This window comes from Cucumis sativus, chromosome 6 (assembly GCF_000004075.3).
Source record: "Cucumis sativus cultivar 9930 chromosome 6, Cucumber_9930_V3, whole genome shotgun sequence".
Taxonomy (NCBI): Eukaryota; Viridiplantae; Streptophyta; class Magnoliopsida; order Cucurbitales; family Cucurbitaceae; genus Cucumis; species Cucumis sativus.
Window position 1 is genome coordinate 23,207,979 of NC_026660.2, and position 15,015 is coordinate 23,222,993.

The following is a 15,015-nucleotide window of genomic DNA, read 5'->3' on the forward strand; positions in this document are numbered from 1 at the left end:
TTCCAAAAGAACCCAGTTGACACAATTTAATATAAAAACCAAAAGTCATAAATCAATTTAATTCCTATAACATTATGAATCTTTATATTCTCAACACTACTGCTGTATAAGAAGAAAAATTAAAAAGAAAGCAATAAAATTAGAAATATATAAGAATTAACCAATCACGTCATAAAATCATTTCGAGAAAAATCGCCTATTGCATCCCACTCTCAAACTACATAGTATAAAAGAGAATTTAACTAGATCAATTTTTTTAATAAGATATTCACAAGATAAAAGGAATCGATCAAAAGATGCACCAACACATATGTCAACTAGTTCGATAGAAAGGTGCACCAACACATATGTTAACTATGTTTGATAAGAATACTGGTTTCTTATTCAATATTTAACTTAATTTGAACTTTGATCACTTAATGATGCTATTTAATTTTGTTGTACATATATAAGTATATATAAATATATATAGGAAATGTATGAGGACAATAATGGGAGCATGTTGGAACCATCGCATATCAGGGGTTGTTTCAATTGCTGGAGCAAAAGCATATTGAAAATATAACAATATAAAGGGAGGAAATGTTGTTTGCAATAACAAATGGTTCAAATATCAATTTTAATCAACTTGATAGCATTGTTGATATTGCTGATGCTGCTAACCAAACTGAGGCTACTTCTGCAACCAAATTGCCTGAGAAACCTGCAACCTTGAGACGACAATTTTCTCACTTGGTAATTTTTTTTAAAAAAATTATAATCACACATTCTTCATCTATATATAATTAGTTAATTATTTAAACACCATCTATTTGTCATCATATTAATTAATTATTTTTTGCAGCTTCAACCTTGGAACATTATTACTGAATTTAAGTATAGATATATAACTCTGAAAGTGAGGTTGCTGTGCTTTATAGGTATTTAAGTGTTGAAATTCCCTTCTTCTTTTTTTACGGTTCGTTTTAATTTGGTATAATTGAAAAATGTTTTGAAAAATATATCTTAAAAAAAAAAGAACAAGAAAATTTTCTTGTAATAAACTTGTGATTTTGGGGACTCAAACATTATTACAACTTTCAATGCTCGTCTAAATATATATGTGTGTGTGGTTTTTGTGTGGCTTCAGAACTTGAAGAAGCAAAGAGGGAAGATAGAATGTTGTCCATTTGAAACTTATAAATCTCACAAAGAATGAGAATGAGGTTGTTCAAGATCACTTGCGTTACAGGATAATATTTGTGTTCTCTCTAAACGCAACTAAGACACTTTTAGTGAACCATGTAAATCTATGTATCGATTCTCCTATAACATAACATTTTCTGTTTGCAATCAGTTATAATACTTGTGTTTGTGTTTACAATGGATGACCGGGTAAAAGTAGTGGAGATGTATTAGTTGGTGTACAGATGGAAGAATCAGAAAAGGAGATGAGTTCCATGAAAGTGCTAAGAAGCTTGGTTTCAATAATAGTGCCGTAGCTGATGATCCAGCCTCCAACCTTCTTCTCACACACAATTGTTTAATTTGTTGATGTTGTTGGGAATAATAATTAACTCTGTTTCAATTCTGTTTATGAACGTGGAATAATTAATCATACATTTTGTGTATGAATATTGGATAAGAAATATATATTGTCATAATTTTATATCTATGGTTATGAATTAATATGAAACAATAATCCGAAATGGTTCATAAAACCATATATATGCCTTAAAATATGCTTGATTTTGTGTTTAAATATAGCATGTTTTTAGTAAAAAAGAGGTTTAGTGAACAATATTTTTGTTTAAGAAGGACTAGAGATCGAGGGGTTAGTGGACACATCCAAATATATCTTAACTAAATTGACACATCTCTATTGTTCTCATTAAGCCTTGATCCAAAAGGATGCATTAAGTACAAAAGAATTTGAATTTTCTCAAAAAACAACTACTTGATGATAGGGTTAATTAAAGAAATATTAATTTAGGGTCCAAAAGGATACACCGACAAAAAAAGAAAAACCATTGATAGGTGCTATCAGTGATAGCTTTGAGATTTTTAATGTGAGAAATGTGTTATCAATTATTATCAATAATATTGCTATATTAGTAATAGTTTTTAATTTGACATCTTGTGTTATTTAGTCATTGATATCGATCAATATCATTAATAATTTCTATCAATTATAGTTTTCGATTTGAGAAATGTGATATATCAATTTCTGTTATAGATAGTTGTTATTAAACTTGTAGATAAACTTGAAATTCTAAAATAAAAATTACAATTTGAGACTAGTCAATAGACATAGCAAATATTTAAAATTTGTGCTAAATATTATTTTTTTAATCATATACTACTTTGCTACTTTTCCTTATCTTTTTGGTATTCCTTGCAACGGGCCAAAAATGATGGAGAAGGGATCGCTCATAAACTACAAATTGAACGTAAAGCAAACCGAGATGGTTATTTGAGAAATAATAATTAAAAATATAACTATATTTATAAAAAAGTTACAAATATAGCAAAACTATCGCTCATAGACTTGCATGGTCTATTAGTGATAGATCAATATTTACAACATAGTCTATCACCGATAGACTTGTATCATCGATAGCATTTGACAAACTTTTGTTATATTTTCAAAAATTTTAAAATGTTACTATATACTTAATTAGCTTGAATTTAATTGCTAAATTTGCAACTATCTCATAACTTTTATAAGTGACTTCTATCCTAATCTCTGTCTATAAAAATCTATTAGTGTTTATCATGAATAAGTTATGAAATTTTGATATATTTTGATTAATTTTATAGTACTAGAAAACAACTAAAAAAATGTATATAATTGGAATCGATAAACTGACCCACATATTTGTCCTATCTTTTTTTTAAAAAGAAAAAAATCAATCAATAAACTACGTTCGTACATTATCTCTATTGTATATATATATATATATATATATATTTATAAATCTTTGCATATTAGCACGTGTAGGAAACTTATGCTAAATAATATTTTTTTGAAAACTCATTTTTATTTAAACTATTTTGATAAAAACTCTCTAAAATACACTTCTAAATAAGCTATTTTAAAGGGTTATCAAACACACTTTAATTTTTATTCTTAAATTGAGTTTTTTTTATATCAAAGATTTCAAATTAATTTAATGTATTCCAAATGCACACTTAGTTGGAAAGATAACTATTATAATTGAACGTAACTATTTTGTTTAGAATTTAAAATTAAGCCTGATGAGAAAAAGAAATCTATTTTTATTTACGGTTGAAAAATGAAAATAGAAATTAGGAAAGTAAGATTGTACAATAGAATAATGTAGACACACACGTTGTTTAAAGGGCTCGTATAATTAGAAAGAAACAAAGAACATGGGTTCACACCTTCATATTAAAACAAGAGAATGATAGGACCACTAGTCATTAACAAACAAACATATGAGTTCGACTTAACCAACCATGGTCCAGCCTTTGAGTTGCACTCCTTTTCTTAAACAAACAAAGAAGAATAATGAAGAAAGATATATTAATTTGTCCACATTATTATAAGCAAACAAACGTTATCAACACCAAGCTTCTTCAATCTCAATTATTGTATAATTCACAAAATTGAGCACAAGCTTGGAAGAGGTGTGGGGTTGAATTATCATCTATCAACTTTTTTAATAAGATTTTAGCATAATGCCTTGACACCCATTGGCCTTTTGTAGAGATGCACATAGCTAGGAATAGCACGTAATTCTTTAGAAATCCATACGATCATCTCTCTTTAATTTAACCTATGCATTGGAATTAGATCTCATTTCCTATAATATTCAGATCTTTCCTTTAAAAAAATCAGCAGAAAACTAAAAAAAAACTTTGTATAACATTTGATTTTTAATTTGAAAGGTGTTTTTCAAGGAGGGAAGAGGGACCGTCAAAATTGTGAAATTGGTTTTGTCCAATACCCTATGAATAAGATTGGAGGAAAAGTTAGCTTCAAACTTAGATTGCAACCATTTACGTTGTCACCACTCTTCACCCAATCCCAATTTTTCATCTCTCATTTACGCCTTTTCTTTTCTATTTCTCTCGTCCAAGTTATATTCCCCGCTTCTAAAATCTCCTTCAATATCATTTTGGTTCTTCTACTTTAAAGTTTGTTCTATTTTTAATTTTTTTTTTGTAATTTTACATCATCAATTAGTTCTTGAAAATGGCTACACTAAAATTAGATATTCAAAAGGATATAGACTAGAAATAAATAAAGTCACGAACCAAATGATATTTTAACTTCTAAATTATCGCACTTGATCGTAAATAAATAGATATAATATTTTTCCTTCATTGTTTATTTAAAACATTTTCAACAATCTTAATTATTTTCATTTTTCTCTCTTAATGTTCTCTTTCACTTTTCATTTATTTAACATTTATTCTACAATGGATGAAATCATTATCTTAAATGGGCAAAAAGATTGAAAAAACTAATTAAGTTTAACCTTAAAAAGAAATATACTTTTGATTTAAAAGAGAAAAGGATAAAAGAAAAATGAGATTATTAGAGCTATTGTATTGTGTAAAGATAAATAACAAAAAAGGATATGATGTCTTCTTTAACATTTATATTTATGATCGTAAAATACGGCCATATTAAAGTGATTTTAAAATATATCTCAATATAAACATACAAAGATAATAATGCAATGTGTACTATGATTGACCCACGTGTTCGATTGGATGGTTTAAATAATTTAAACTTCCACTTTTAATTACTATTAAGTTAAGTTTACTCGAATGATGTTTGATATCTCAAAACTCTTACACTTCGTTAAATTTGCCAGGACGATTTTTATTATATACATTCTTCTAATTCTTTTAAATTATTGATTACATATTAAAGTTAGTGAAACTTTGAGCTGACCAAATTGAGATAAGAATTCAAAATGGGTGTAATAATTTGAAATGTAGTACAATAATGTTCTTTTTTTCTACGTGTAAAAACAATATGGTACAATAATCATGGAAGCCTTCAGGTTTGAAATTTGAACAAATAGAAAATGTATTTTGTCTTTGTTCGTCCAGTTGTGATTTTTTTTTTCAAAATAAAATCACGTCTTTACAAAATAAATAAATAAGGAGAATTTACAAAAATAGCAAAAAAAATAAATTTAAAAGTAGAGTATTTTCATATTACGGTCTGATTACGATTTATTACTGTCATATTTACCAAATTTGTAATATAAAAAAAATGTTATGAGCTATTTTTTTTCTAAATTTTTTTATCATCTAATGTAATTTTTTAATAAATAACTTATCGTGGGGTTTATAATGCATTTTTAAAAAAAAAATAATTTAAAACGTAAATATATTAAAAAATACTTGTATGAGAATTTAGGCAAGAAAACATAATTCGAATTGTCTACCCTAACACATATTCACCAATGTATTGAATTTAGAAATATATAAAACATAATCTAAATTTAAATTGTTGTTCAAGACTTAAGTTAGCTGGATGAATTACAATAATTATTTATAAGAAGAATATTATTTTTCTTTTCCTACCCAAAGCTAAGATTAGATTTCATTTTGATTAATGAATGTGGTAATTATGGAATAGAGAGAAAATAGAAGATAGTTTTAGAAAACCAAATAGTTATGGAATTGAGAACATGAACAGTGGCTAAAAGTACAACCACTTCCCACCATTATTACTCACCCATTATTTTTGCATATAATTCTCTCTCAAAATCGATAAGAATTTGCCCCTTCCTTATCCATATTCCCTAACTCTATTATGTATGAGAGCTGGAAAAGAAAAGAAAAGAAAAGGAGAACTCGTTGGATTCGTAATGGTGAAAGATATATTTGTTTGTTTTTAGAGTAATAAGCACGTTTTGATTTCATGGTGTGAGGACATTCACGTGGTCCAATCCACATTTTGTATGGATTAAAGATATTTACGTCAACTATACATTTCGGTGACATAAAATTTGTATTATCAACTTTGAAGTTAGACATTTAATTTTCTCATGAAACTATAGAGCTTGCCTATTTAAACCGAGCTAATTCCCGCCTATGCTTCACACAACAATAAACAAAGTTAGAAGACTTATTTCCATAACCTTCAGTTCTTCCAACTAGTTTTTCTTTCTGCTTTTTATCTTTACAATTATGGAATCCTTTCTTCTTACTACAAACCCGCTTCTGGGTCGAAACTCTTCGCTTTCATCGCTGTCTTCTTCCTCCTCCTCCATCTCGACTCAGCTGAATAGCAAGGTCGAGATCATCAGGAGAAGAATTGAAAAAGTTAATACAAGGACAACACATGTGCCTGCATCTATCGTTGCTTCATCGGCGTCAAAACGAAAGACGGGTAAGGGGTTGTCTGCAAATGTAGCGGTGGACTGTTCGGTTGTATCAGAAGAGGCAGTGAAGGATGTGTCATGGACAGAAGTGCAATATGAATCAGGGTCAATTGGACATAGGGCGCCACCTCCGGCGGAGGTCGATAAAGACAAGCAGATGGAGTATATTACAAAAATATTGGGTTCAAAAGTGTATGATGTTGCTGTTGAAACGCCATTGGAGCTTGCTCCCTTGTTGTCTACTCAATTGGGGGTTAATCTCTATCTCAAGAGGGAGGACGGACAACAGGTAAACCTATATATATTATACGCATCATAGTAGTAAATTTTCTAAAAAAATCTGAGACCAAGCTATCATAATAAAACGGGGTTTGATAACCATTAATTTTGTTGAGAACTCCAACGTTTAAAGATAGAGATAGAGAGAGGTCGTCTAGTCTCACAATACTATGATGTTTGTCTAATATGGTATATATTTCAGAGAACTCATAAACCCTAAAACACTAATAACTATGACAGAGAAAATAAAATGAAAATGTTTGATACTTTGAACTGTTTATGATAATTATTTTGTTTTTCGATTTTCGTTTTTGAAAATTAAGTTGTTAGACATTTACTTCCACTTCCAAATTTCTACCTTTACGTTACCTACATTCGACTGTCGAATAATTTAAAAATCAAGCTAAATTTTGAAAACTAAAAAAAAAAAGAAAAAAATAGCTTTCAAAAAGTTGTTTTTGCTTTCCTATGTCTACCAATAGTTTACATTCTCCAGCTCTCTTGTATTTGTGAACTCTTATTTTGAATAAATATCATTGCTATCAGATCGAACACATGATACATGATGAGGATGCTATAGATGTGTGTAACCTAGTTGAGATATGTTGATCATGCATCTATGTACTCATTCCTTCTTTTTAGTAACTAAACGAGAATGATGCAAATCAGTGGAGTGTTAGTTTTTGGATCTTGAACTGCTAATAGATCTCTCTCATTTTTGTAACTGATACGAAACTTTACACATGTAGGTATTTTCATTCAAGATTCGAGGGGCATATAATATGATATCTCAACTTTCTAAAGATGATTTAAAAAATGGAGTTATATGTGCGTCAGCTGGGAATCATGCCCAAGGAGTTGCATTATCTGCTCAACGATTAAAGATTAAAGCCCAAATTGTTATGCCAACAACTACACCAACAATTAAGGTATATACATGAATCAATATACCAAACTAATCATTAATAGTAATATTAGTTATAAAGTAGTTTTTATATGTGAAATTAAATAATGTATTATGTAATTTAATAATAGGTAGATGCAGTTAAGAGATTGGGAGGAACCGTCATACAGAAAGGGGATACTTTTGATGAATCACAAAAAATAGCTAAAGAGATTAGCTGTAGATGTGGCATTACATTCATACCTCCTTATGATAATGAAGATGTTATAGCTGGCCAAGGTACTGTTGGCATGGAAATTGGTCGTCAAATGAGGGGTAAAATCCATGCTATCTTTGTTCCTATTGGCGGTGGCGGCCTAGCTGCTGGTATTGTTTCTTTTTACAAGCTCGTTTATCCTGAGGTAATTCATATCGTTTCTTTTTACAACCCCCTCGCTTTGCTTTGCTAACCCATTATTTTTCTAACATGTCTTAACGAGTCAAATTACAACTTTAGTTTTACCAACTTTTTTAAGATTTGGTATCGTATAGGTCTATGAACACTTTAATGATCTATATTTGAACTTTTTGGCTTGATCAGTGATGGTGGATTTGAACATTTTGAATGAATGGTTAGAACAAAGAGTGGGGTACACTATTGTAGTTAAAGATTTGTTTAGTCATATAATTAATGTTGTTAATAAATCGTTAATTCTGCAAGAAAAAGTTGAATTTATAACTCGGCGTCATTATTTCACTCAACTATATACTCCTCCCCCTAAAAACCCCTTAATATCAATTTTTAGTACACCTTAATGGGGTTAATTGACAAGTTTGGTTTGTATCATATAGGTAGTCTATTTGAACAACAGTTTTAAGTTAAAACTGTGTCTAATAGCAAATCCTGTAAGATATATAAATCAATGTCTAATAAGTTTCTAAACTTTATTGATGGTTGTTTGTGGATATAGGTAAAAGTATTTGGAGTGGAACCAAATGATGAAAACTCGATGGCACAAGCATTGTATCGTGACGAGATAGTGAATGTAACAGATATTGGACATTTTGCTGATGGTGTAGCTGTTCAACAAGTTGGGAATGAAAATTTCCGTATTTGTAGAGAACTCCTTGATGATGTAATTCTTGTTACCAAAGAGGAGATATCTGCCGCAATAAAGGTTTGGGGATTGTTTCATTTGTGTGTATAGAATAATAATAATTATCAATATAATTCATCATTCATCATATATATGTGTGTGTGTATTAATATATTTATAATTAGTTTAGAGAACTAATAGTAATACTGTTGGTTGATTAATTATTATGAATAATTTAGGACATGTTCAGCGACGAGAGGAGCATCTTAGAACCTTCCGGTGCACTTGCCATTGCTGCAGCAAGAGCGTATTGCAAGTATAATAATGTTACAGGAGTAAATCTTGTGGCAGTATGTAGTGGTGCAAATATGAACTTCGACCAATTGCGCGAAATTTCTGATATTGCCAATGTTGATCAGTCTATCATTTGTACTATGTTGCCTGAGACACCTGGAAGCTTAAAAGAACTTACCGAGCTGGTTAGTTCATTCATCCATTTTATGTCATCAAGTGAAAAATAAAGATATATAGATGTAACCCAATATGCAAGCAAGTATTTTTCATGAATATTTCTCGTCAGATGTCATTATATTAGTTTATGGTTTTATATTATGTATTGTGTTTAATTGGGTGAAGATTTTTGGTTTTTCAGTTGGGTGAAAACATCACAGAAATGCAATACAGATTTAGCTCTGGCTCAGAAGATGCTGTTGTTGTTTACAAGTAAAGTGCCTTCTCAAAGAATTTATACGTCAACTATTGAAGCTTATGTTATAAATTAAATAAATAATTAACATGCATATAAATATGGAACAATGTATATGCAGAGTTAGTGCTGTAGGTAAAGAACTTGAAGCAATGGTGGAGTTGTTGAATTCTGCTGGCTTTACAACTTACACTCTAAATGATAATCCTACTGTTAAGAATCACCTCCGTTACATGGTTAGTAAATTTAATAAATTATACATAAATCTATACGACTTTTATTTACCTTTTGGAATTGAAAATTTGATCTAATCAAAACAATTAATTTTTCTTTTTCTTTTTCAGACGGGAGGCAGAGCAGATATTGAAAACGAAACACTCTTCCGTTTTACATTCCCGGAAAGGAAAGGTGCTTTAAAGCACTTCCTCAAAGACTTTAAGCCGACCTGGAACGTTTCTTTATTTCACCATCGTTCTCAGGTTAAACTAAATCTTCTTGTATTTGTTCATTCCTTCGCTCTTCTTTTCATATAACATATACATATGGTTATCAAACGAAGTCTTAACTATGGTCGTCGTTTTAATTTCTTTTTGTTGTTATTGTTGAACTTGAACAGGGTATTCTGACTTCAGATGTATTAATTGGAGTTCAATTGGAGAAATCAGAACACAAACATTTCCATGAATATATAAACAAAGTTGGGTATAAATATGAAGTAGTCCCTCAAGATGATGCAGCCCATGTTTTGGCAAAACTCAACTAGATCGTGATTATCAATAGTTAATAATGTATAAACTATAAACCCTTCCACTTCATTTCACTTAACCCCATCACACACTTATCACTAGTGCTTCCTACCTCTTCAAATCTTTGAAGTTGGACTCAATAATTAATCACTTTGTTTGATGAGTATTAAATAAGATGATGTGTGGATGATGGAAGTTAATTTATTAGTGAAATGGTGAAGTTATTTGCTTGTATTATTTGCATATATGTTTTATAAATAAGAGTACTAATAATCCTAAGTGCTTTTTTCTTCTCTTTCATTCATGGGTTAATTAAGTAGATAATTAGTTAGCTAAAAGTCGTATTGAAATATATGGATAAAAATGAAGAAAAAACGACACTAATAGATATATTGGTTCTCTCAAAACTTAAGATGTATGTCTACATTTACAATTAAAACATTCTAGTATGATAAAAATTTTAAGAAGCACTTTAAAACACAATTTTTTTTAGAAAAGGGTTTGAACGTTAAACGCTTTTTTAACATTTATACTTTAAAAATTGTTCGATTTTAACTTTCATACTTCACAATATTTAATTAATCTCTAAACTAATAATAATATAACATGTGAATACGTTTGAAAAGGTAAACTAAAAATGCTAATAAAGTAATAAAAAGTTTTGGAAAAAGAAATCAACATATAAACTAATAAAAAGGGATAAAATTCATATTTATTGAAAACTTATGGTCTAAAATTAGACATTTAAAGTATACGGTCAAAAATAAAAATTTATATTTGAAATTTCGTTAAAATTTTATTATTAAATTTGTTGATACAAAATTTCAAAATTATCATAATAATTAATGAAAAATGAACTTTGCCACAAGTATGATATATTTAAGAGCTCCACTCGCACGATTGTAATAAAAAAATGTCGTAAATATAACGATTAGATTAAAAATATTTACGAATACATGATGGTAAAAAACTTTATATACATGCGAAAAAATTATAAAAAATTAATTAGTCTATCATGAATATAGACTGAATATATATTTTGTTATATTTACTTTCTTAGTCAAACAAGACTCAAACCCTAATGGGCCGTGGGCTTTTAATATTACAAAATTGTGTAAATAAATCGATTGAATCATTGTAAGGAAGTAATGTTAAGAATTTTGAATGTTATAATGGAGAGATGTCAAGTTGCTACGGTTGTATAATTTTGTGTCAACAACTTAATTATGTAACCAAATCATATTCTTATTATTATTTATTATTACTAGTAGTAATAATAAGAATATTGTTAACTTTATCACTGTTTAACTCCTTCTCCTTTAAATAAATAACAGCGAGAACGAGAACGAGAGAACGAAGAGTTCAAAAAGAATTTCGGTGATGCCTTTCAAATTGTTGTCTCAAGCTTCATAGGCATATGGTTACTAAAAAAGATTGTGCAAAAGTAAACCTTAGATTTTTAGTTATATTGATTGTTTATCTTTATATTTATTTAGTCCCCATAACAAATATTTTTAATCTCTCAATTTTGTATATAAGGAATAAATTTCTAACCATTTAAAAAAATGTAATTATTAGTTCATCTGTTAAATATAAACATTTTATACGATTAATTATTCACTAGCTAATTTATAAATTTATAGAGTTTTTGAAAGCTTCCCATTAGAAATATGCAAAAAAAGACGTTCGAAATATATTTGTGCTAAATTGTATACTTAAATACCTCTTGTAAACTTTACACTTTTTTTTTTGGGTCAAAAATATTATTATTGAACTGCATGTCAAACTTTTAAAAAAATCTTAAAATATATTTTATTCTTAGTTTTGAATGAAAATAGGCTAGTGTATTATTTAAAAAAAACATCTCTATAGTATTAATATATGAAAAACAAAAGGAAATAATGGTGTAAAATATGCTACGTAATTTTTACTGTAAATATCTTTAAGAATGGAGAAATGGAATAGAGAGTAGTGGACATGGTGGCTACAACTAGATGTAGTGGAAAGTGAAAAAGGGAAAAATGAAACCCTAAAGTTAGATTAACAACAAGAATCAAAAAATTGAAATAATACATAAAGAAAAAAAATAAAGATTAAAGAATCTTTTTTGGTTTTTATACTTTACATACGGTTCGGTTTTAATTATAACAAACAGTTGTTCTTGCTTGCATATTCACGATCATATCTAATCAATTTTTTAGTATATACAAAATTTTATATACTACCTCAATTTATTGCACCTAAACAATTATGTGGGATTCAAATAAATTATTTAATGACGTGTAAAATAATCAATTGAAGTAGTATGTATCCAACCTCTATCATCGTTACCAAATCAAGTAGGTCATTTTTATTTTCAAATTTCAATATTTAGATAAGATGCTTCAACGTTTTTTTGTTACATCTTTACATTTTTATTATAAATAATTTAGAAAATTAGGAAAGTCGTAAACATTTCAAACTAATTAATACCATTTGTATAATTAAGATATACTCGTTTTGAGGAAGCTCTATTTGGTATATAGTGTAGGGTGAAAATGAATTTCAAAATTTTCTTATATTTTAATTTTGGAATGTGATATCATTATTGAGAAAGTAATTTATTATATATACCATTTTTCAAATTATTCATAAAATCCAAATTGGGGATGGAACAGTTTCTTAGTTTTTTTAATTTTTTGGGTGTGATACATGAATTAACATAAAAGCAAAATTATGGACCCATATATTCATGGGACGTTATAAATTGAGCAGCATGAATAATATAAATGTATAAGGTCCCTATGTTTATTGTGCTATTTTATGTGAACAACACTTTAATTTGTGTAAACCATATCTGAATCTGAGTGTGTGTACTGTGTACTGTGTACTGTGTACTGTGTAGTAGCCTACCTAGACATTTCATTGAATTAACATAAGAAAGAGGACACATGAAACAAATTAATAAATGTAGGCCCAAAATGTTATTTCACATTCATTTCTCTTTTAAATTAACGTTTTTCAAACTATATTTTAATTCAAATATAGCAAAATTAATTAAAACATACAAAAAAAAATAAAGATTCTTTTTGTTATATTTTGTTAATTTTGATATTTTTTTTACGATTTTTCTTTCGTAATCGTTTTTATTTTATATTTTGTTTTCATCCTTCTTTTCAATTCCTTTTTATTTCACTCTCTGAAACATTTTTCTTCTTAATCTTCCTTTCTTTGTCATCTTTAATTAGATTCGTTTTTTTTGCATTATATCATTTGACAAGGACAACGCTTCTTTTCATATATTTTACATTCAACAATTACTACAACAAAAATGAGTAGATTAGAGAGTTGAGGTAACAAGAGATGAAAACCCACGGGAGGGAAAAAATGAGCATCAAAGGACTAAGAAAGTCTACAAGAATTAGAAAATGTAAAAAAAAAAAAAAATCGAAAAGAGATGTTTAGGCATCGTTTGATTTGTGATTCATTTTGGTTTTTATGTTTAAAAAAAAAAACGTAGAGGAAAAATTCAATTTATTAAAATGTGTATTTGGTATATAATACTTACTTTTAAAAACACACTTTTGATGGTCAATTCATCACCAAAAATAAGTAGAGATTTTGTTTTGTTCGTTTTCAAATAGTTAACATCGAACGGATTTTCGTCTCTCCACTCATTTTTGAATTGGATGGAGCAAAAAAGGGGTAGAAGATGGAAAAGAAATGGGTCCCAAGTTTTGTGGCCATGGGTCTTCAGCTCCTCCATAAAGGGTCAGATTTTGTGGCCAAAAAGACGCAAAGAAAAAGATGGAACATTTCTTACACCCATATCAATGGTGTACTGTGTGATGGCTATAGATTACTATACTTTATAATTTTGGATCTTTAGCCTTTTGTCTATTATTAGTGGTGGTTTGGGGTTTTATTTGATCACGTGGACAAACTATAATTAAAAAATAATAATATATCAACAAAATTAAACCGAAGACAGTTCAGTTTGTGATTAATTTAAATATAAAAAATAAAAAATCTTTTATTTTCAAAATTAAACACCTCTCACCCATTGCCATAAATAAGTGTTTAAATTGACTTGTAACTAAATTAAGTCTAAAAACTCTTTTCCTCTCACACTAGAAGATTGTGCATTGGAAAGTAAGGGTGGGCGTATATGAGACCTATTTGTAATAGTATTTAGAAATTGTTTGGTTAGAAAGTTATTATTTAGGAAAGACATATTGTATGGTCCTGATTTTAAGTAAAGAGATTTTATTTTTGTTACAAAATTTGAATGCTAATAGTCTCAAGTATTAATATCATAGTTTATTTTGAATTTATATTTTAATATTTTACATTTTATCTTAGAAGTTTTACCATACTTAACCTAATTTTTTGTTATTTAATTTAAAATTATCATCATACGCAATTTCTTAACTACATTTAATTCTATATTCCGCTCATTTAATTGAAAAAGGTTACAATAAAGACATTTACCTAAAGGAAAGAACTTGTTTTTGAAAATAGTTATTAGATGACTTTATATTGTGTAAATAATTTTATTAAGGTTGATAGATTGATGTGACGAATAAGATTTTACAAATAGTAGATAAATATGAATATTTATGAAAATAAAATGAGTATATGTTAAAGTGAGTGAGGAAAGTGGGAAGAGAGTGAAAGAGGAGAGAAGAGAAAGATGAAAAGAGTGACCCAAGAGATGTGTTTAAAGGTTAGTTGTAATTTATTTGTTAGAAACAAACTAACTCAACTGATCCCTTCATTTGATCCCTTGCAGTTACATTCTTTTAAGTAACGTAAATATTTGTTTATTTTAATATGGTAACCTATATATTGTTATTATTATTATTACTATCATCAATTATTGATTACTTGAAACGTAAATAGTTGTTCAAATGAGGGGCTGCCCACGTAATACGGAATATGGAGGGGTTCCAAATAAATTTTCATTACTTTATTA

At 28.3% G+C, this 15,015-nt stretch overlaps 1 protein-coding gene across 1 annotated transcript; it reads left to right on the forward strand.

The window, feature by feature from the left end:
* Window positions 1-6,050: 6,050 nt before the first annotated feature.
* On the forward strand, window positions 6,051-10,340 carry LOC101205680 (threonine dehydratase biosynthetic, chloroplastic). Its single transcript, XM_004143242.3, has 9 exons — window positions 6,051-6,639; window positions 7,379-7,558; window positions 7,665-7,934; window positions 8,484-8,690; window positions 8,849-9,088; window positions 9,262-9,332; window positions 9,437-9,551; window positions 9,660-9,794; window positions 9,932-10,340. The coding sequence occupies exons 1-9, from the start codon at window positions 6,157-6,159 to the stop codon at window positions 10,076-10,078; spliced, it is 1,848 nt and encodes a 615-aa protein (XP_004143290.1). The 5' UTR covers window positions 6,051-6,156; the 3' UTR covers window positions 10,079-10,340.
* Window positions 10,341-15,015: the final 4,675 nt, after the last annotated feature.

Excerpts from the sequence above, each read along its gene's own strand:
- LOC101205680 (XM_004143242.3), top strand. The coding sequence starts at position 6,157 with ATGGAATCCTTTCTTCTTACTACAAACCCGCTTCTGGGTCGAAACTCT. Across the intron at positions 7,935-8,483 it reads ACAAGCTCGTTTATCCTGAG|GTAAAAGTATTTGGAGTGGA; the intron begins GTAATTCATATC and ends TTGTGGATATAG. Across the intron at positions 9,333-9,436 it reads GATGCTGTTGTTGTTTACAA|AGTTAGTGCTGTAGGTAAAG; the intron begins GTAAAGTGCCTT and ends ATGTATATGCAG.